Raw genomic sequence first — 24,010 nt, forward strand, 5'->3', positions numbered from 1 at the left:
TGGACTTTGGGTCAAGCAAGTACAGCTACTTGATATTTGACAAAGTCCCTTGCAATATAGGCTGGAACAAAGACAGCATCTTCAACAAATTGTGCTGGACAAATTATACAACCATATCCAGGAAATTAACACTTGATCCACACATCTCACCATGCACTACACTCACATCCAAATGGATCAAAGACCTCAATATAAGACCAGAAACTCAGCTACTACAGGAAGAATATATAGGAAGAACTTAACATGGTATAGGAATGGAAAAGGACTTTCTGAACAAAACCCCAGTAGCTAACAATATTAAACAGTTACTCAACCAATGGGATCACATGAACCTGATGAGTTTCTTTACAGATAAGCATACAATAAGCAAAGCCAGTAGATTACCCACAGAATGGGAGAAAATATTTGCTGAATGTTCAACTGACAGAGGCCTTATCTCTGCAATGTACACAGAACTCAAAAACCTAAACAATAAAAACTCAAACAACCCACTCATAAAATGGGGCAAAGAGCTGGACAGGCAGTTCACAGAGGAAGAAATACAAATGGCAAGCACACACTCAACAAAATGTTCATTATCCCTAATCATCAGGGAAATGCAAATTAAAACAACTATGAGATTCCACCTTACCCTCATAAGGATAGCAAACATAAAAAAAATCAAATGAAATAAATGCTGGCAAGGATGTGGGGAATTAGGAACCATCATCCCTTGCTGGTGGAAATGTAAGATGGTACAACCACTTTGGAAAGCAATATGGAGACTCCTGAAAAAGCTGACTATAGAGATACCAATAGACCCAGTTATTCCGTTCCTGGGCATCTACCCCAAATCCTTCAAACCACAGGCCAGAGAGATTTTCTCAACCATGTTTGTAGCAGCTCAATTCATAATAGCTAAGAGCTTGAATCAATCCAAATGTCCATCACTAGAAGAATGGATAACTATGATGTGGTATATCTGCACAATGGAATTCTACACAGCAGTAAGAAAAAATGACATAAATAAACTTGAGGAAAAATGGGTGAATCTGGAACAGATCACTCTCAGTGAACTTACCCAATCACAGAAAAAAACATTGCCACATAGTCTCACTCATTGACAGCACCTAACCTGAATCTACCCAAGATGCTGATATATACAGCAAGCATATAGAGTACTAGACAATAGGATGGGTGGGGAAGGAGGGAAGGTTAAATGGAGGGAGTAGGAGACAAAAATCTAGACCCAAACAGCAATGATACTATAAAATTATACATGCTAAAAGGCAGACCAAATAGTTGAACCTTCACCAGGCCCTTAGAGTGAACAACTGAGCCATAAGGAACTGGAGAGGGTATGATGAAGATCAACCTTAATCTTCTACAGCTTCTTTCCCCCTCTCTCTAACTCTTTTATATTAGTTATCTTTTTCTCCTTCTCTTAGTGGGCACTGACCTGTAACTCCCAGTACCAGCATGTGGCTATCATCCACAGTGAGTTTTTGATCATAATGATCTACAAACTTTCCTAAAAGAAAGACTGATTTCTGTCAGAGTACTTGATGACCCACTAAAGTTTAATGGTAATACCTTACTGCTGACGACTACATATGCAGTTGACACGTAAAATGGAATGACATTGCTGGAAACTAGAAGGGAGTCAGTCCCCAGACAGTCAGCACATCTAGTGCCAGAAGGTGCTACATGGGAGACTGGGGGAAAATGATCAATATCTGTCCAAGCAACTCATGGTCTAACCTACTTAGCAGCAAATAACCTGTCTTTACGCTCACACAAGTTCAATAGTGGCACACAGCCATGTGGGAAACCAACTGCTCTTGATTTGGCTAACTGATCCTCAATGGATCAGGACCCATAGCTAGACCTGGGAAACAAGTCAGAAACATATCCAAACATGAACCAGCTCTCCATTATCAAGCTACCACCAATCGTGGGCTACAAGAAGGCCTACACCTATTAAGTTCTCTATAAAAAATAAGGGTTATCCCATTTATTTGGTGCTAACTTTACTCTCAATTGGCGAATCTGCTTCTCTTTTTCAGATGCAGGCAGATCTTAAGGAGAGAATCACCCCTTCATACTTCAAAAGGACCCAGGCTGAAACTTAGAATGATTCGTGAAACAAGCAAGGGTGCTGCTTTCTTGTTGAACTGGGTACCAGCAGAAGGGTGAAGGAGATAGACACAGAGAACAATCAACTCCTACCAAATCAGATGCCCAGAGACACAGAGGCTCCCAACACCTCATAACTGAAGCAGACTCAAAATGAACCCAACATGGCTCAGGGAAATTTTGGTGAAGAGGGGGCGGAAAGAATGTCAGGGACACACGTTGGGTCATGATATGCAGAGACATTTCTCCTACCCATAACTGTGGGCTAACTCCAGAATGCATGACCCATATACCCCAACAAGGAGGAGCCAGGGAGAGGGGTAGGATATGAATGATCCTAAAACTGGTACCAACTTGACTATATTCACTGAGTACAAAACTAATTAATAAAAAATTAATAAATTAAAAAAAGAAAGAAAAAAATATATATAATTCTGTTTTAGACTGTAAAATCCCTTTAGTTAATAAAGAGGAATAAATAGTCATACATATACATATTTAAATGCGTATTATTATATGTACGAAAGTTTTGGAAATATTATATCTCTGGAAAATAAATTTTTTCATATTATTTTTAATTTTGTAGCTAAAAGATCATTTAGTTACATGTATATTACACAAGATTTTGGTATATTTGAAACTTGAGGTTTGTGGATTTAGGTATTTTTTTCAGGCTTTAGTCATTAATATTTGTTCAGATATATATTGCGCATGTCCTATACATATACAGAAAGATCTGCATTATTTGTGCTCATGGAAATACACTTCTCTATTTTTCAGAAACTGTTATAGAGTAGTATTACTAAAATTGAAAGGAATTTAACTGGATATCTAGATGTTGTTTCTTTCTTCCTGCAAGTGGAAATTATTGATATTTTGAAGTTTGTCTCTATTCTTCTGCTGAAACAGTATAGTTTGATGACAACTATGAAGGCCCCATCTACTACAGGATTTTTGTGAAGCTCAGAGTCAGAGAAAAAAAATTTACAACTTTTGAACCCTGAAAAACACTATTGTACAGCACTGTTACCATGAGCTGGCAAATGCAGAAAAGCAGTCTTGATGTCAGGAATGCCCTCATACTCAGCACCAGTCATAACACCATGCACGTTGTTATTAGGTCAGCCCTGTTGCCCTTGTCACATCTATAGCCCAAAAGCAAATGTCAAAACTTGAGTTAAGGGCTGGAGAGATGGCTTAGTGGTTAAGCGCTTGCCTGTGAAGCCTAAGGACCCCGGTTCGAGGCTCGGTTCCCCAGGTCCCACGTTAGCCAGATGCACAAGGGGGCGCACGCGTCTGGAGTTCGTTTGCAGAGGCTGGAAGCCCTGGCGCGCCCATTCTCTCTCTCTCCCTCTGTCTTTCTCTCTGTGTCTGTCGCTCTCAAATAAATAAATTTTAAAAAAAGAAAAACAAAAAAAAACCTTGAGTTAAAAGTTACAAATTCATAATGAGTCTGGCCACTGAAAATAAGTATAAATTCCAAAGACTAATGTCTATCTGAAGAGAATGACTTGTAAATGCTTGCTCAAGGTTGATAGAAGCTTCATATGTTTGCAACTTCAAAAGCACTTCTGGGAGCAGTAAAAACTTGGAAGTATTCCACTTTTCAAACTGTCTAAATATGGAAACATAGTTAGAACCATGTTTTCCCCGTGGAACTAGTTTACTGCCCCCCTTGCTACACAGAAGCACACCGTGGAGCAGAGGGCCCTGGGGAGCAGACAGACTTCACTTTTGGGAATTCCAAACTTTTGTAAACTCAGGTGGATAGTTCATCCTTGAGTGGCTCTGTTTCTACTCACCAGGCACACTTCTGCTGCTCCTGGCATCAAACTTGCTCCTGTGGGAAGTTCTTTGCCACAGGACCCTTGAGGACATGTCTGATCATGCCATAATCCTGTCTCAGAACATGAAGAACCTCTCTACAGAAATTTTAAATGATTTTTTAAAATTTTTATTTATTTATTTGAGAACGACAGACACAGAGAGAAAGACAGATAGAGGGCGAGAGAGAGAATGGGTGTGCCAGGGCTTCCAACCTCTGCAAACGAACTCCAGACGCGTGTGCCCCCTTGTGCATCTGGCTAACGTGGGAACTGGGGAACCGAGCCTCAAACGGGGGTCCTTAGGCTTCACAGGCAAGCGCTTAACCGCTAAGCCATCTCTCCAGCTCTTAAATGAATTTTTAAGTACCACTTACTTTGGCTTCTTCCCCAATGAACCTTCATGCTCATGTCATGGCTGCTCCACAGCTTAAGTGAGAAAGCATCCTGAAACAAACATTAAGTAATATTCCTTCATAGGAAAAACAACCAGTGTTACAAAGCAGTACAAGAATGAGACAGTTTTAAGAAATCTCAAAAATTTGTAGAGAATGCAATAATTTATGTTTTTTGGAATTATAAATTTTAGAAAACTTAATGAAAACTGGAGATATGGCTTAGTGTTTAAGACATTTGCCTGTGAAGCCTAAGCACCCAGGTTTGATTCCCTAGTGTTTATGTAAGACAGACGCACATGGTGGTGCTTGTGTCTGGAGTTTGTTTGCAGTGGCTAGAAACCCTGGTACACCCATTCTCTCTCTGACTCTCTGTCTCTTTCTTTACCTCTTTGTTTCTGCAACTGTCTCTTAAATAAAATAAATTAATTATAAAAACTTAATGAAAATTATTATGCTTGCAAAATAAAATCCTAAATGTGAGAGTGAAGAAGAGCTCTGATTTCCTACTCTTGTATGCAGGGGATAGTCTCTACTGGTATCCTTTCAGCTTACTGCAGACATCCAAAATTGCAATGAATTACATAAATTGAAATGAACAGGACCCTTTAGTGTTAAGCTTCTTATATTATGCTTTGATGAATTTTGATCTCAGATTCTATAGCTTCTCTGGCTACCACAGAAAGCAGCATTTACATTCATTCCACAACTTCCCCCACACTGTTCCCTGTACCCTGTCGAATCTGATACAGATGACTTTTCCAGTGCTAAGCAGTGTGCTTTCTCTTCTTACAATCTTGTTGAATCTCTTGGGTCTCCCCAGTATTCACTGTCATCTGCCGAAATAGCTTCATTAACCAAAAGTGACAAGGCATTAATTGAAGGGCATATAAACATACATATTTAGAATTCTGTTTATAATTATTTATTTGAAATCAAAGAGAGATAAAAGAAAGGCAGAAAGAATGGGCATGCCAGCACCTATATCCACTGCAAAAGAATTCCAGACACATGTGACACTTTGTGCATCTGGCTTTATGTGTGTGCTGGGGAACTGAACCACATCATTAGGCTTTGCAGGCAAGTGCCTTAACAGTTGAGGCATCTCTCCAGCCCTGGGAAATACTTTTAATGAGCATAATGTCACCATTAAGCCAAAGAACAGTGAAAACTTTCCTCTAGGCTGTATGACCTTCTGCATAGCTTCTCAGTAACAAACATGAATTCCCTCCCTCTTGAGTGGGCTTCATATCCAACCATAGGGCAGTGGATTTTCCTCATAACTTATGCATCATTATTGAATCTTTGGGTAAATCTTGCATTGAGGGTTGATTTTTAGCTCAGAGGATACATTGCTTTTTCACACTGTTGATGACCTCTCTCCCCAAGTACCTTGCATAGAACTTCCCAGCACTATTGCAGATATCAGATAAACAGCTTCTATTTTAGCTCCAACTTGACTTCTCAATGTCCTATGATAGCAATAAGCTCTTACCATCCTGTTTTGGTTGGTAACCATGCTTTGGTAATGCCCTGCATTGTTTTGAGGGCCTGAAGGGCCTCCATGACCAACAGGTCACTGTGGGGGGGGGGGTGACCTTTTTCAGGCACTGGGATGTACCTACAGCAGCTTATAGCTTCATGGTAAAAGTTTTTTCACCCCAGAAGGATACTTCTGCCCAAACTGGGAGAGCAGCAGGGTGGGAAGAGCACCATGGTGCATTGTCCTCCAGATGTGAATCAAGTGGCACATTCATTACCTGACAGTTGTTGTCTGTACCCTCACAAGGTCAGCAGTGTTCTGAACTGATCTACATTATTATGTGAAGGATGAACAAGGACAAATGGAATGAGACAATACAATAGAAGAGGAGTGCCTAAAGGATCCTTACTATTATGGAGATGGGAGCAAGAGATAAAGGGGGAGAACAGGATGAGAATAATACAATCTAAGTGTAGTATGCTTACATATTAAATTATATATGCTTACATATTAAATTATGTATTAAACACAAAACTGAACAGAAACCATGTCATTATGGCACAACAAAAATATTAGATTTTTAGAAACCCTCAAATATGAAGAACCATATTTGAAGATTTCCAGTGCCTGAGTTTATAGACTAGAAGGGCTGCATTTGAAAAGGAGGTAGGTTCTCTTTTCCTGATGCTACGTATCATTTATAAAGGTTCGCCAATGACAAGGACAAAATTGTCCATGTTTGAGTGCAGCAATAGTCATAAAGGAATGTGCCTCTACATTTGCAAAAAAAATAAATAGGTGTATTTGTTTTTGCCTCTTTCTCAAATTAGTTTTCCTTCATCCCCCATTCTTGACTGCTGGACTTTCCACTATTAATCCATTAAACTAGCTAATTTACCATTGCTACTAAGCCATTCAACTTTCACAGATGTTTGAACTAGTAGATATTAGACATAATAAATGCATTTAATAAAATATAATTATATACATGCATATATATATATATATCAGTTAACATGTAGACATTAATGTTTTTGCAAGTTAATTTTAACATTTTTTGTATTATGTTAAAGTTGTTCTGATTTTTATGACTTATCTCTTTATTACCAGCACAAATACAGCCTTAATTTTTAATGAACTATACATTGTTAAGGTATATAGATTTCACAATAATTGAAAGAAAAATTATAATTTATAATGTTTACTTGAAGACAACCAGTTAATTTGGGCTAATGGGAAGCAAAATATTGATTAATGTGAAAAAAATTATACTATGACATTGAGTTCTAATTATGAGAAAGAGGATTCTAGGGCTGGAGAGATGGCTTAGCGGTTAAGCGCTTGCCTGTGAATCCTAAGGACCCTGGTTCGAGGCTCAGTTCCCCAGGTCCCACATTAGCCAGATGCACAAGGGGGTGCACGCGTCTGGAGTTCATTTGCAGAGGCTGGAAGCCCTGGCGTGCCCATTCTCTCTCTCTCCCTCTATCTGTCTTTCTCTCTATGTCTGTTGCTCTCAAATAAATAAATAAATAAAAAGTTAAGAGGATTCTAAATGCATGTAATGCTTTTTTGTTAATTTTAGTGCTTGCTTTTCAAATAGTAACTTTCAGGGAAATTATGAAGAGGTTGGGATATTAATAGATGAATTCAAGGTCAGCCTGAGAATATATAATGAGATCCAGATTAGTTGGGTAGAGCGAGACGCTACCTCAAAAAAAGAAAAAGAAAAATAGTAAATCTATCTAATGCACTAATATCCTGGTAACTGATTCATTTACTCACTTCACAACTCCAACTAACTTTTTCATCAGTTGCAGGACATACAATATAGACTAGGAAGTGGTTCCCTGAGAAAGCCTCAATGGCTGCCGCACTTCTTCCCTTGCTACTCCAGGAGGAACCATGGAGGAAGCCACGCAGATGCATGTGAGTCAGTGCTCATTCCAGGCTTTTCACCCAAACACAGGAACAGTGTACTGGCTTTGCTAGGTTGTAGGTTATCACAGCCATTAAAATTGGTGTAGTAATCCCATATGCCGAAACATAGAGGAAGAGTGAGGATTCAGAGAAAAATCACATCATATGACTGATAAATTATAAGTAAAAGGAAATGCTGCATAGTGTTGTAGTAGATGTGTACTGTGTCCATGCAGAGCATCTCTTTACCAATGTCTTTCCAAGAGATGGATGATTAATTATGTTTATTATATGTATACAACTGCTGAGTTTCATTTGTGAAGATCACTAATGGCTTCTCTGTTGGTAGCATAGGTGTCTAGACTTTCCTGGTTCTGCTCTTACTTCTTTATATTTATGTTCATTGCTCCTTGATTTCTATTTATTCCTATGTATTAACCAAAAGTACCAGAACTAGAGCTCTCCTCCTGTTAAATACTGGATTTTTCAGGACTCCAGAACATCTTCCGTTCTGATAATAAGAGACGTGTGCTTGCTCTAATTATAAATGTTCTGAACTCTTCTTCCAATTCCGTATCATAACCAATCTGGATGTGATTTAAACTATCTTTAAATACACACCTCACTCCTTTATTTATTAGGGGTACTAGTCTTTTGCACACAACTCTTCCCATTAATAATAAATACAATAATAGAAGGGAAAGTGAAGGATGAAGAGGTAGATAAAAGAAATTTGTACAGAGCTATTACAAAGCATTCTATGACTTGATATATTTAATTCTTACAAAAAATATAACTCAAAGAAAGTAATCACTACACTTCTGAGTCAAGGAAACTGTGGTTCTAAGACAATAAAGTGACATGTACAACTTGTACGCTTAGTAAGAATGGAAGTGTGGGGTCACACCCTGAAATCAAGGCCTCACTCTTAATCATAGGCCATAAGGCTGCCAGTAACATAGACAACCACTCACCATTTTGCTTGCTCCTTTCATTTATATCCTTGACATGGTTCAATTCTATAGGAACATTTTTAAGCAACCTGTGATCATGAGCCACATACATCCCAATTTATCTTTAAATGTGGCCCTATACATTTGTATATTACAATGTCATTTTACATTGTCAAAAAGTTGGATGTCTGTGTATTGGATCCTCTCTACTCTTCATTTTCATTGCCAATAGAATTGCCATGAGAAGTCAAAATGGGAAGCATTTTCAGAGGTGAATTCATACATGATCCTCGCAGTAAGCACACACTGAGGTTAAAACTCCAGTGAAATTTTCACCAATACTGATATTAAAGGCAACACTGTAGATCAGTCACTCATATTTTATATTTCTAGCATGTGTATCATGCACAGAAATGTTTTATATAAAAATGAGAACAACAATTGCATAATTTTGTTTGGATTATTGGAATAAGTAGTATATGTGGCTAACCCTGCTAAATTTTACTTATTTTATTCTGATTGTTAAATTATGGTTGCTTAGTCTACAGTTCTTCTAAAACTTGTAATCACCTATATTAGACATCTGGAAATACTCTCTGCCCTACCGAGTGACTGAAATATGTGAGATGCAAAAAGCCCCTAATGCTATCCTGTCAAGAGCCAAAGTCATGGAGACACAGAATAGAAAACTCCTGGAGGATATGGAGAGGATAGTCAATAAGGTGAGAAGAGTCTTTGTAGTTACCTATTTTCTTCTGCATGACAAAGGTGAGTTTGGTAATAAGAAAAGAATCATGGAATAACACATTTTGATAGAATAAAATTCAGGCATCTGGTCCTGTATATAGCCTCACCACTAAAGAGTTCCTGGAAATTTAAACCTTCTCTCAGGTAGGATAATCGCCACCTACCACTCTAGGAATCATAAAAATCAGTTGTTCCTGGGTGACTCCCTCAGCACGTCTTCCTGGCATCATCATCATCCCTGGATGACACATTTTAAAATATCAAGTGCTGCTTTTGTCATATCTGATGTCCAGGTGAAAACATGGAGAAATAATTTGGTTCACATGAAAATGCAATGCTAACTAAACTAAAAATGTGCAAAAAGATGCCAATTTATCTATGATGTTAACTGCTAAATCTTCCTTCCTATCTACTTCTGAGATGGTTGTTGAACCCTACTTTCAAAAGCGTCTTGTAATTTTATGTTTTGTATACATCCTTGGGAGTTATTTTTCTTAAAAAATAATAAAGTTATTTTTCTTAAAAAATAATAAAGTGAACAATATAAATGTCAAAGTCTATGTTTTTGAGGAGCAAGGTCTCAGTCTAAAGTGATTTAGAACTTTCTATAGAACAGGCTGGCATCATGTTTTTAATGTCATTCTCCTGAGTGCTGAGATTAAAAACATGAACCACAATGCCCGCTCAAGAAATGCCAGGCTTAAAAAATTTGGTAATATTTATTTTGTTCATTGAATACATAATATGTTAATAACACTGAAATGTTCCTACTAAAAATTTTTCACAAATAACAGAAACTTTATTTTCAAAATAAATGATTCACAATTTATTTTAGAATCACTGTAAGTCAGCATTTTCTTAGAAGCAAAAAATGAGATTGCTATTTAACTGACTACCCATACTATCAAGAATATGAAAATTTTGAATACTTGATAAAATCCAGCCAATCTTTATGAACCAATCATAGTATCTTGATAACCAATACAAATACTATACAACTATAGCATGCATAAGTGGCATGGCATTTTAAATAGTTCAGAACATGTTAGGATACTGATTTTAAGTTGTGGTGGTTTGATTCAGGTGTCCCCCATAAACTTAGGTGATGTGAATGCTAGCTCCCCAGCTGATGGATATTTGGGAATTAATGCCTCCTGGAGGGAGTGTATTGTTGGGGGCGGGCTTAAGGGCTTTATAGCCAGTTTCCCCATGCCAGTGTTTGGCACACCCTCCTGTTGCTGTAGTCCACCTTATGTTGGCCAGGGGGTGATGTCCACCCTCTGCTCATGCCATCGTTTTCCCCTGCCATCGTGGAGCTTCACCTCGAGCCTGTAAGCCAAAATAAATCTCTTTTTCCCAGAAGCTGCTCTTGGTTGGGTGATTTCTACCAGCAATGTGACCCGGACTGCAACAGTAAAGTGGTACCGAGGAGTGGGATTGCTGCTAGACACCTGACTATGTGGCTTCAGCCTTTTGTAGCTGATTTTCAAGAGGAATGTGGAAGGAGTTGAAACTTTGGCCTAAGAGATGCCTTACAGTGCTGTAAGTACAGCTTGATGGACTATTCTGGTCAGAGCTGAAAGACCTGAAGGCAGTAAGAACTATGGACTGTGAGGTTTGGCTTATGAGGGTGAGAAAGAGCTGTGCTTGGACTGGGCTAGCAGTTTGTGTGAGAAGCTTGCTCTTGTGCCCATGTCCTGAGAAGTTGTGCAGGGTTGCTTTGCGTAGAAATGAACTGGTGTGTGCAGAGGGATATGGCACAGAAAGAAAAATCTTTGGGTGAACTGCTGCCCGTTCAGCTGCAACTGAGAGATTACAACCTTTGAGACTGGGCTAGCTGACCTGTGCTGGGGCAACAAGAAGAATGTCGACTCTTTTGAAGGGGCCTGAGTGCTCAAGGAGTGTCCTGTTCTTCAAAGTCTGCTTTAATCCCCCTTGGATTAACAAATTGGCACCTACCTGGTATTGTGGAGTATAAAATGCTGGAAAGAGGGTCATTGAGTTTGCAACACGGTCTTGTGTTTTGGAAATGGCCATGGGCGTGTGAAGCAGGTTTGCTGGTTGCCTGCATAGAGACCCCATGGGGCCATGAGGACAAACCGTGGATTGCAGTGGAGACCCAGTGGAGATGTCGGGACCATGAGATGGCTGCCGAGGAGCTGCCGGCCCTGATGAAGTTTTCCAGGACTGTGAGTAGCCTAGCTGGAGGGGAGGAATTGGAATGCCAGAGACTTGTTGCTGGTTAGAATTATCGAACTTGAAGATTTGTCACTGGCTAGAGTTGTTGGACTTGAAGCTACAGATGTTTGCCCCGGTTGTTTTAAATCTTGTATTGGTTGAATGTTTCTTTGCTATGCCCAATGCCATCTTTTGCAGTGTGAATACTTATTCTGTGCCATTATGGGTTTTTTGAGGTTATATTTTGGTATTATGGCTCAGTTAAAAAGATCTTGAACTATGGGGATGTATGAACATCATTGGGATTGATTAAAAACTATGGGGACTTTTAAAATGAGATGAATGCATTGCACCTTACATCATGTATGATTATCAGTTTATGGGGGCCAGGGGCGGGATGTGGTGGTTTGATTCAGGTGTCCCCCATAAACTTAGGTGATGTGAATGCTAGCTCCCCAGCTGATGGATATTTGGGAATTAATGCCTCCTGGAGGGAGTGTATTGATGGGGGCGGGCATAAGGGCTTTATAGCCAGTTTCCCCATGCCAGTGTTCGGCACACCCTCCTGTTGCTGTGGTCCATCTTATGTTGGCCAGGGGGTGATGTCCACCCTCTGCTCATGCCATTGTTTTCCCCTGCCATCGTGGAGCTTCCCCTCGAGCCTGTAAGCCAAATAAACCTCTTTTTCCCAGAAGCTGCTCTTGGTTGGGTGATTTCTACCAGCAATGCGAACCGGACTGCAACAGAAGTGATTCTAGATTGCTCTAATATCTGCCTTTACTCATACTCCTCTTAATGCCTATCTCCTTACTATCCTCCTGGACATGCTCCATTCTTTATGGTCTAGCATGTCTTCTGTCCAACTTCAAATTCATCTCACATGCAAATTGCTAATGTATTCCTCTCACCCTATGAAGATTCAAGTCACACAGAGGGGAAAATATCAGTTATTAAGAGTATCTTTTCCTCCATGCCTCTGAAAACCCATTGTTGTTAGTTTGTCAGAATGAGATGGAGAACATGATGAAATGAACATCACACTTCACCAGTATATGAGGTAATATCAATAATAATTGATAACAAGAGCTCAACTTGAAGTCATTCTAAATTGCAGGTAATCTTCCTATTGGGCAATCCTTTTTTTTTTTTTTTTTTTTGTTTATCCCCTCCAAGGTACAATGCTGTTTATCAGGAGACAATCTCTGACCAGATTGTCCTATGTACTCCATAGTTCTTCCATGGGCCATATATTTTCCAGCCTCTGATCTGGCCCCCTCAACCTAAAGGCACATTGTTAGAGAAAAATGGCTCAAAGAATGCTTTATAGCAACTGACACAGAGGAGTGCTGTGCAGCATGATGACTTTATGCAAAGATGAGGCAATAACCTCAGATCAATGCTGACCCCTTTAGGGGTTTACACATTTACTTCACTTTCTGTTCATGTAAATTCATAATGGGTTAGAAAGCCAAATCCATTAGCCAATATTAACTTGTGGAATGAGATGCCTTCTGTCCTTCTTGTGAATCATTTTATTATGTTTTTTTTAATAAAGATTACTTTAGAGACAACCATGCAGTTAATCTCCATGAGGACAGAGATTGTAACAATCACCCACACGAAACATAAACACTGCTAAAGTGGCTAATATTTTGTTTACTCTGTCTGTTGAGATGTACTAATCTAAGAGGAACTCAGCTTCTCATAGGCCTCTAAGCAGCCTAAGATGTTGTCTAATCTCACTGTCATATCTCTTAAAAGCAGTGTGAATGCCAGGTTGTCTTTACAGTAAGTAATATGGATTTTGCAGCAATTTCTACATAATGGGAGATAGTACAGTCAGTATCCTAACAAGACAGAATAGAGAAAAAAAAGATAGATGTATTGTGGGACAGGGAGAATAATAATGAAAGACTACAGAGATGAAAATGAGTAAAGGCAAGGTATGGCATATAAGGTTAGAGCACTAAAGTTGGTGAAAACCTAAATCTCTGACATTTAAGTCCAATTAATACATAATGTCTTATGTTCACTTTTTATGTTTATTTCTATTTTCTCTCATTTTCCATATTTTCTTTTGTACAAGTAAAACTGTTGCCCATATTGGATTTCTATTACTGTAAGTAAAGCAGAATTTGGCCATTCTGCAAATCAAAACTTAGTTGTCTGCCACCTAAAATAAATTCCATATGCTTATAAGAATATTTTCACTCAAACCAATCACTTTCCTCATACCAAGGTATACAGGGCTATTTTCATGTTATTCATGCTGCTGCCTCTGTGGTTATCCCAAAATTTTCGACCACAACAGAACACCCTGGCTCAAATTGATCTATCAATCACTTTATGACCTCTTCAGGGCATACAGTGTCAGCTATTCTTTTGTATTTCAGTCAAAAGGCAAGAAAGTATGATGAAGTCCACAAATACTTTATATGGTAGTTGAAAGTATCTAATTCTATTCTGCTTCCCACTTAATATTCTTCCCATCAACTTATTGATACTTTTAATTCAGAGGTTACTTCTAAGGGAAAATTGACAATGATTTACAATTTGATTTTATCAAATATAAAGTCCAGAGTCCTTGTACCAAGCATAAATTTCAAATTTCTGATGAAAAAATGAAGAGGTGATGGTTAAAAAGAAGTCTCTGCTCAATGATGGCATTGGAATTCTGTAGTTTTCAGGTAAGATTGAGTACAGCCCTAGAAGTTTGTAGAGTCAGCAAGAAGTAACTCGAAAGGAAAGACTGTAAAAACAATCTGTAAACACAGTGAATCTACTTTCCTCTTTATTTTTATCAGTTTGGTTTTCAACATAACCTTGGAAGAAATGTTTACTATAATAATAGTAAAAATAATAGCAGTGGTATCAAAACAGAAACAAATCAACCCTAATTATTAATTGATTTCATAAATTAGCAAATTACGAATTTGTGAGCACACAAGCAAAAAGAGGTAAGAAAACTCTATTCTAGGACTTTCTCCTGACCTTGTGAGAGGGGTAGTTGCAGCACTAAAGTCAGTGTAATAGTGACACTAAGGGAAGAAACAAAGTGACTCCAGCAAGGAGAAAGCTGCAGGAGAGAGCAGAGACTTTTCTAGAGTTGCATGGTTAGCATGCCTTTGACATGGAGTTTTGAAAACTTAGTGGAATACTGATGGATAGAAAGAACATAAACAAATTCATATAGAATACTTTCAGCATATAGGAATATCCTATATCTTCAGAGAAAGAAGCTGAGATATGAAAATGATTAAGTGATGAATGGCCCTTCTTAAAGCACACAAATAATATCTTACATTATGTTTCTTCTGCATATAGCTGTAATAATTGCAGAAACCATGGTATGAGGTACTTTCCTATCATGGGAGGATGATTTATATCAGTGTGGAGGTTCTAATTTTATCTTATAAGAAAATGGTAGAGTAGAACTATTTAGTACAAGAAAACAATTTGGCCAGAATTAGAAAAGAAAAAAATATTAATCTGGTTTTAGTAATTTGGGAAATGTGGAGCTTCTAGAAAAAAAAAAAGGAATCAATAAAGAAGTTGTAATAACAGTTTGACACTACAGAAGAATTTTAACCAGGTCTCTGATAAAAAAAAAAAGTAAATCACAGGAGATGGGTTACATTGACATATCAGCAGTCAAGGAATCAATGGGAGAAATGTTACAGCAGAGATGTCAAACAATCTTGGGAATATAAAACTACATAGCAAAAAGTAATAATGGAAAAATTCTAAAGAAGACTTGAATGCTAAAACTCAATAATTTAAAAAAAATTAAAAACCCTCTAGATTGGCAAAATTCTAAAGAAGAAGAATGAGTATATCAGTTACTTTCTCATTGCTGGGACAAAGCACCCAACCAGAAGTGATTGATTGAAGGGAAGAGTTTATTTCTGGTTTAGAGTTTGAAGGGGAAGTTTCAGCATGGCAGGAACAGAAGGCTGGGTGTCATGCATTCTTATCAGCAGGGAGGAAGTAAAGACAGGGACCTGGATGTGTCTAGTGAGGCTGGGCTATAACACCCATAGGCCACTTCCAGTGATACAGCTTCTTCAGTAAGTCTCTACCTTCCATAGATTCAACAACTTTCCAAAACAGTACCACCAACTGGGGATTAAGTATTCAAACACATAAGGCTAAGGGAGACATTTTACATCCAAACCACCACAATGAGGTAAGTTATTTTTCCAAATTCATATGAATTTGTGTGCCTATATTTCATTGCCTTTCTATAAAAAAATCATCAAAAATGAATGTAGTCACATGACTACTAATATAAGTGATGAAATGAGAAGGAAAATAATTTTCTGCCCAGTGATAACAAATTGTATGTCTCCTGTAAATCTTAAATATGATATGCATCTCAAGTAATATTGAAAGAAATATAAAAGTAAAATGCCCAGCACTTAGGAGGCAGAGGCAGGAGGATCACTGTGAGATCGAGGCCACCCCAAGAATACATAGGGAATTCCAGGTCAGACTGAGATAGAGTGAGACCCTGCCTCAAAAAAAAAAAAAAAAGTAAAATGTAATCAATCAATATACTTTTTCACTGAGCCAAACATAAATAAAACACAAGCTTTGTACCATTTTAACTTTTACCTACCTTTTAAGTTTCTCATTCCTTTTGATATTGTTGGGATCTGGAATGCCCCTAAATGGCTCATGTATGAATGTTTGGCACCCTGCTTGTATCAGTATCATGACGTGATGGAAAGTTCATAAGGTAGCACCTGGTATAAAGAAATCAGGTTACAAGATGTATGCACCTTGAAGGAAATATTGGCAATCTCTCCCTCTCTCTCACTCTTCTTCCATTTTTCTCCCTACCACCATATGGAGAACAGCCTTCTCATAACATGTGTTCCTACCATAGTGTACCATATTGTAACAAGCACAAGCAATAGAACCAAGTGAGCATGGACTAAAATATCTGAAACTATGAGCCAAAATAAACATTTTGTCTTTCCAAGAAGATTTTCTCAAGAATCTACTTTGATTTTTTTCTCATGTGTTACTCTTAGCAGATGCTACACTAATTACTAACACGATAAATATTTTTAGACATTTATTTCTAATATAGTATTTCTATTTAATGATTGCTGATTAGAAACTTCTCTAGTCTTTTGAAAATGATATCTCATTAGAAGAATTATTAATCCACAACTGTTTGTTTTAATAGTACTGAATAATTTATTTTATGTGCAATTTAAATCTAAGCATCAGGGAATAAAATTACAAGTGAATATCTCTTTCTATTTGCATATATAATATTTTGTAAGATTAAGTAATCAACATTAGACCATTTATTTTCCTATCAACAATTCATCTACAATAAATTAGAATTAAAGTTTTATGACAGAATGTTTTTCTGCAAAAGTATAAATCCAGAGGTACTTTGAAAGTAACAAGCCAACAGACCCCTCCAAAATGAACAACTCTGGTGATGGTTATTGCTGCACTTCTCCCTTTGATTTCTGTTGTTGCTTATTCATTTGAGTTTTATTGGTGATATGATATCAGTTGTTTTAAATTCTATTTAATTTTTATAAAAGGTTATAATCTTATAACTGCTTGCCTATACCCCCCTTTTTTGAATACCCTGTTCAGTGGGGTTATTGATATTCACTATGGGTTCATTCTCTGTGTGGGGACTGTGCCTCAGGGTATTTTTCCCCACTCTGTGTTTCTTACTAAGTTTCACCCCATCTTCTGAAAAGTTATTTCAGTTTTGATATCAATAATTGTCATTGTTGATTTACATTTTTTTAAAAAAGTTATGTTGAAGTTGACATACAGAGATTTTTGGATCATTAATTCTGATATTTTCAAGAATGTTTTGTTTTTGTTCATTCTGATCCCTTATTCTATCCTAGCCCTTCTTACCCAATTCCCTTCTTTTCTCTACTATCCTCTGCACTTCTCTCTTCCTGTGACATATGTCCTTTTAACCTTCTCTCACCCCTCTTCTAATGTCTCTCATTATACTCACTTTGGGTTATGTTACTACATTCGTAAGTTTTACCCACATTTACACTCCCATACACAAAGTTAGAAATATCACAAGCTAAGATCCACTTATCAGAGAGAACATTCAGTTCTGTTTTATTTCTGAGCTTGGGTTACTTCACTTAATAATATGATTCTTTCCAGATCCTACTATCTTCCTGCAATTTTTACAATTTTATTTTTCCATACTGCTGAGAAGAATTCTGTTATGTATATGTATATTTTCATTGCCTGTTTATTTGTAAATAGAACTGTAATGAACATGGATGCATAAGTATCTTTGCAGTAAGGTATGTAGTACTTAGGGTAGATGCCTGGGAGATGCTGGATTATATGGAATTCTGGATCTAAATTTTTAATAGCCTTCTGTGCTTATTTCCATAGTGGCTGAAATATTTTACACTCCCACCAACAGTGGATCAGGGTTCCTTTGTCTCCATATCTTCACCAGCATTTGTCAATTTTCTTGAGGATAGTTATTCCAAGGCAGATAAAGTGGTATCTCAAAGTAGTTTCAATTTGCATTTCCCTAATGATTAGAGATGTTGAACACTTTTTAAAGTACTTAGTAGCCATTTGTCTTTATTCTTTGGACAATTGTCTGTTCATTTTGTTAGCCCATTTGGTGACTGGTAGATTCATTATTTTGTTGTTTGGTGTTCAATTTTGCAGTTCTTTATAAATTCTTGTTATTAGCCCCCTGCCTAAAGCATAGCTAACAAAGATTTTCTCCCACTCTATGATACTCTATGTTTGTTTTACTGCTTGTTTATTTTTCTCTGAAGAAACATGTTTCTACTCATGAAGTCCCATTTGTGAATTCTTAGGCTATTTCCTGTGCAACGGGATTATGATCAGAAGATTCTGGTCTATACCTGTATCTTAAAGCATGTTCCCTATTTCCAACCCCAGCATTTTAGTGCTTTAGGTTTAGGTGAACATATTTGATACCCTATCAATTGATATCTGTACAAGGTAAAATGTTAATCGAATTTGATTCTCTTATAAATGGATATCCAGTTTTGTTAGCATAACTTGTTGAATCAATTGTCTTTTTCTGACTGGTGTTTTTAGTTGTTTGTCAAAGATTAGGTGGCCAAAGAACTTTGTGTTGATTACTGGGTTCTTCAATCCATTCCACTGGTTTACAAATGTTTCTGTGATAGTACTATACTACTGTCTTTATCATGCCATCTTTATCACTATTGCCCTATATAATTAAAGATTGGGTATGGTGATGTCTGTAGCTGTGTTCTTTCTCCATAGGATTTCTTTGAATATCTGTGGACTATTGTGCTTCCATAGGAATTATTGGACTTTTTTTTTCCAGTTCAGTGAGGAGTGTTGATTGCATTCACTCTGTAGATTACTTTTAGCAAGATAGCCATTTCACAATGCTACTTCTGCCAATCCAGGAGTATGGATGGCCTTTCAATTGTTCGTCTTTTATTTCTTTTTGTAAGGCATCAAAATATTATCTTATGTCCTGTCAGATTGCAGTAGAATAAATGTGGCAATAAATTACAACAGCAGCTACAAATATTATACAAATACCTGGAGATCAGGCCATACAAGTATGCTATTGAATAAATCTTGGAGAAATTTAAACATTTCTAGAATCAAATAAAAACTCAAGTTCAATGCATCAGACCCTTTGGGATACACTAAAGCTAGGTCTAGGAGAACATTTGATAGCTTTCAGGGATTACATTAAAAATCCCAACAAACATTAGACACAGGAGTTTGTGCCTTAAGTCCCAGCACTCAGGAGGCACAGATAAGAGGATTGCTGTGAGTTTTAGGCTAGTCTGAAACTGCATAGTAAATTTCAGATCAGTCTGGGCTGGAATGAGATCCTACCTCAAAAACAAAACAAAATAAAAATTCCTAGAAATGTCAAATGAAGATTCTAACAATGAGACATAAATTCTCAAAAATCAAAAGCTTTTCAAACTCAAGAGGAGTAGCTGGAGCAGGCATGGTGCTGCATGCCACTTAGCACTTAGCAGACAGGATTGCTATAAGTCTGAGGCCTGCCTGGGACGATAGAATGAGTTCCAGGTCAGCTCAGGATAGAGTTAGACCTTATCTTGAACAACAACAACAAAAGAGTAGATGGAAAGAAAAAATCAATAACAGAGCAGAAATCAATAAAATATAAACTAATGAAATTATCCAAAAACTAATGAAAGAAATAAAGCAGAATTTACATAATCTTCTCAACAAATGCTAAAAAGGCTTTTCATAAAACCCAGCAAAATTTCTAGAATCAAATACAATTTCAAAAATAATGTATCTGTGTTAATAACTTTCTCATTACTGGGTCAAAATACCTGACAATTGACAGCTTATGGAAGGAAAGAGCTTATTTTGGCTTAAAATTTTGAGAAGTTTCCATTGTGCTGAGAAGGCTTGACAAGTGCACAAATACCAACAGGGAGAAAGCAGAGAAACTAATGAGGAAAAAATGAAGCTATTCCATAACACTCCAAGACATGCTGTCAGTCTCTTCCTCTTCTAGCCATGTGCTACCTCCTGAAGGCTCCACAAACTTCCCAAACAGCACCACTAAGTGGGAATCAATTAATTAAACACATAAGTCTATTGGACACATTGTGTATGTAAACCACCACAAATACTTTGATTCACTATTTTCCATCTTCATGTGTGTTATGCCATGAATTTTGCTAACATCTGTAAGACTGCCATAATACTGAACTCAGCAACATTTTGAAATGGATGATGGATATGGGCAAACCAAAAGTCATCTAATAAAAGCAAGAATTCAGTGTGATGGCAGAAAAAGAGTGAGAACATAGGTTGAAAAAAAACACATTTGGAGGGTGTTACAATAAAATTGCCTCATGTTCAAGTATGATAAATGCTAATTAGGAAAAAAATAATGCTGAGAGAGATGGCTCAATGTCAAATGTGCTTGCTGGAAAAGCTTCTTAGCTTTCATTCAATTCTACAGCACCCATGTAAAGCCAGAAGCAAAAATAATGTCATAAACATCTTGCACTTATTTGAAGCATCAAAAGTTTCTCATAACCCATACACACATATGCAAATAAATCAAAAAATGATAGAAAAATTAAAAAGGCACCTTACATAAGGGTAAAAGGGAAGTCCATTAATAGGATATAATAATCATAAATATTTATACACAAAACCAAACCAAGACACAAAATGTTTGATGTAAAAAATGTACATAACTCAGGACTTGTGGTCAAGGTGGTGGACTCCTAACCATGCTTAAGTTTTGGGGGTACTAAATAAAGAAGGTGGTCCTGAGTACAGCCCTCAATCCACATACAAAACCATGCACACTAGCTGCACATCTTGCAGGCAGCTTTGGGTATGCCCCTCAACACATGTGTGCCCTTCTCTCACCATCCAGGTTCACCAGCTGCTCTGCCTTTAGGCAGTCCTGTTTGTGTGCCTCAGCCTGTGTATGACCTTTCTTGCCACACTAGCTCACAGCCCCTCCATACCCTGTGCTGCCTGAAAGCACCCTTGTATGGCCCCTGTGTTCCCTTTCTGCCCTGGGGCCACTGTGTAACAGTCTCTCAGGGGCTTCCAGGCAACTACAGAGCAGGGGCTTGAGTGGGTGGGAGTGCAACAGATAGAAACACCTGGGAGATAGCTTCAGAGAACATCTCATTTATTTGTGAGGGGAATGGGTTTATAAGTGCTTGTGAAAGAGTGGGAAGAAGTATGGGTCATAAGGGTATTGGTTAGTACAGTGAGGCCTAATTACCATGTAGGGACTTTGGGGATGAGTGGGGAAGGGTCACATGATCTGAGAAGGATCAAAATGTTGGAGAGAATAGGCATGGGAAGTTTATATCTCAACATAATACAGGCTATATATAAAGCACCTAAATCCCAAATCATACTTTACAGGGAAAGACTCAAAGAGCTCCCACTGAGATTGGGAATAAGATAGGGGTTCCCATGCTCTTATCTTCTTTTTAACATAGTACTATAAGTCCTAGCCTAAGCAGTAAGACAGGAGAAATATATAAAAGGACTACAAATTAGAAAAGAAGAAATCAAATTACCCTATTTGCAGATGACATGATCCTGTGCATAAGTGACCCAAAAGACTCCACCTCAAAACTTCTAAAGGTAACTAACTCTTTGAACAATGTGGCAAGATATCAACACAACAAACAAATATCAGTAGCCATTCTATATGCAAAGAAAAAATATGCAGACAAAGAAATTATTGAGGTTATCCTATTTTCAATAGCTGTAATAAAATCAAATATCTTTGAATAACACTAACCAAGGAACAAAGACTTATATAATGAAAAATTAAAAATATTAAGAAAAAATTGAGGAGGGCTTGAGAGAAGTAAAGACCTCCCATGTTCTTGGATATCTAGAATTAATATTGTGGAAATGGAATTTCTACCAAAAGCAACACACAGATTTAATGCAATACCAATACAAACCAAAGTATCATTCTTCACAGAGATGGAAAAAAATGATCTCAAAACTCATAGGGAATGGTAGCAGGCCTCTGATCTTCTAACATATCCTCAGCAAAAGAAACACCTCTGGAGGTATCACCATACCTGATATAAAGCTATGCTGCAAATCCACAGTAACAAAAACAGCATGGTACTAGCATAAGACCAAACATATATACCAATGAACATATTGAAGACCTGGTCAGGTAAATACAGCTACTTGATCTTTGACAAAGGAGCCAGCAGTATATATTAGAGAAAAGGCAGCATCTTCCACAAATGGTCCTAGAAAAGTTGGTTAACCATATGTAGAAAAATGAAAAGAGACCCACTCATCTCCCCATACACAAAAATCAACTCCAGATGGATCAAGGACTTCAATATAAGACCCCAAATTCTTCAACTACTGGAAGAAAAACTAGGAGGAACTCTCCACCATATAGGAGTTGGGAAAGACTTCTTCAACAACATACCAGTAGCCTAGGAAATTAAATAATCACTTAATCAGTGGGACCTCATTCAGCTAAAAAGCTTCTGCACAGACAACTGTACCATAATCAGAGCCAATAAATTACCCACATAATGGGAGAATATCTTCACCAGCTATACCACTAGCAAAGGCCTAATATCTAGAATCTTCAATGAACTCAAAATCTAAACAATAAAGCTCAAACAATCCACTCCAAGAATGGGGCAGAGAACTGAAAAGGTAGTTCTCAGAGGTAGAAATCAAGTGGCTAATAAGCACTTAAGAAAATGTTTAGCATCCTTAACTATCAGGTAATTGCAAATTAAAACAATTATGAAATTTCAACTTATTCCAGTGAAGATGGAAATCATGAAAAAATCAAATGGCAGTAAATGTTGACGAGGATGTGAGGAAAGAGGAACCCTCACTCATTGTTGGTAGGAATGCAAACTTCTACAACCACTATGGAAATCAATATGGAGATTCCTGAAAAAGATGAAAATGGAACTACCAACAGACCCAGATATTTGCCTACTGAGTATTGACCTTAAAGATGCCTCATTTCATTGCAGAGTTACTGAATCATGTTTACAGATACTCAATTCACATTAGCTAAGAACTGGAATCAACCCAGGAGCCCATCATTGGATGAATGGATAATGAAAATATGGTACATTTGCATAATGGAATTCTACTCAGGTCTAAGAGAAAATGATACAGTGAAATTTGTAGGAACATGGGTAGGCTTGGAACAGATCATACTTAGTGAACTCACACAATCATAGAAAGACAAACACCAGATGTTTTCACTCATCTGTGGTTCCTAACCTGGAAGAGCCCTAGTTGCTGTCATACCTGATAGAAAACTCAAGGCCCAGAAAATAGGGATGGAAGGTGTTGCAGTCAGGTTCACATTGCTGGTAGATATTACCCAAATAAGTGCAGGTTCTGGGACAAAGAGTTTTGTTTTGGCTTACAGGCTTGAGGGGAAGCTCCATGATGGCAGGGGAAAATGATGACATGAGCAGAGGATGGACAACACCCCCTGGCCAACATAAGGTGGACCATAGCAACAGGAGAGTGTGCCAAACACTGGCATGGGGAAACTGGCTATAACACCAATAAGCCCACCCCCAACAATACACACCCTCCAGGAGGCATTAATTCCCAAATATCCATCAGCTGGGAACCTAGCATTCAGAACATCTAAGTTTATGGGGGACACCTGAATCAAATCACCTCATTCCACCACTGGCCCCATAAACTGATAACCATACATGAAGTAAAATGCAATGCATTCATCTAATGTTAAAAGTGCTATCGTTTTTATGAATTCCAATGATGTTCATACATCCCCATGGTCCAAGATCTTTTAACTGAGCCATAATACCAAAAAATAACCTCAAAAACCCATAATGGCACAGAATAAAT

At 37.6% G+C, this 24,010-nt stretch overlaps 1 protein-coding gene across 1 annotated transcript in view; it reads left to right on the forward strand.

Moving 5' to 3' along the window:
* The first annotated feature begins 9,312 nt into the window (after positions 1-9,312).
* The window catches only part of LOC123455527 (prolactin-like), a 51,322-nt gene continuing 36,624 nt past the window's right edge, over positions 9,313-24,010 (forward strand). The window contains exon 1 of the mRNA XM_045136356.1: positions 9,313-9,454. Coding sequence (XP_044992291.1) covers positions 9,313-9,454 — 142 coding nt within the window. The remainder of the gene's footprint in view (positions 9,455-24,010) is intronic.

The sequence above is a fragment of the Jaculus jaculus genome, chromosome 17 (assembly GCF_020740685.1).
Source record: "Jaculus jaculus isolate mJacJac1 chromosome 17, mJacJac1.mat.Y.cur, whole genome shotgun sequence".
NCBI lineage: Eukaryota > Metazoa > Chordata > Mammalia > Rodentia > Dipodidae > Jaculus > Jaculus jaculus.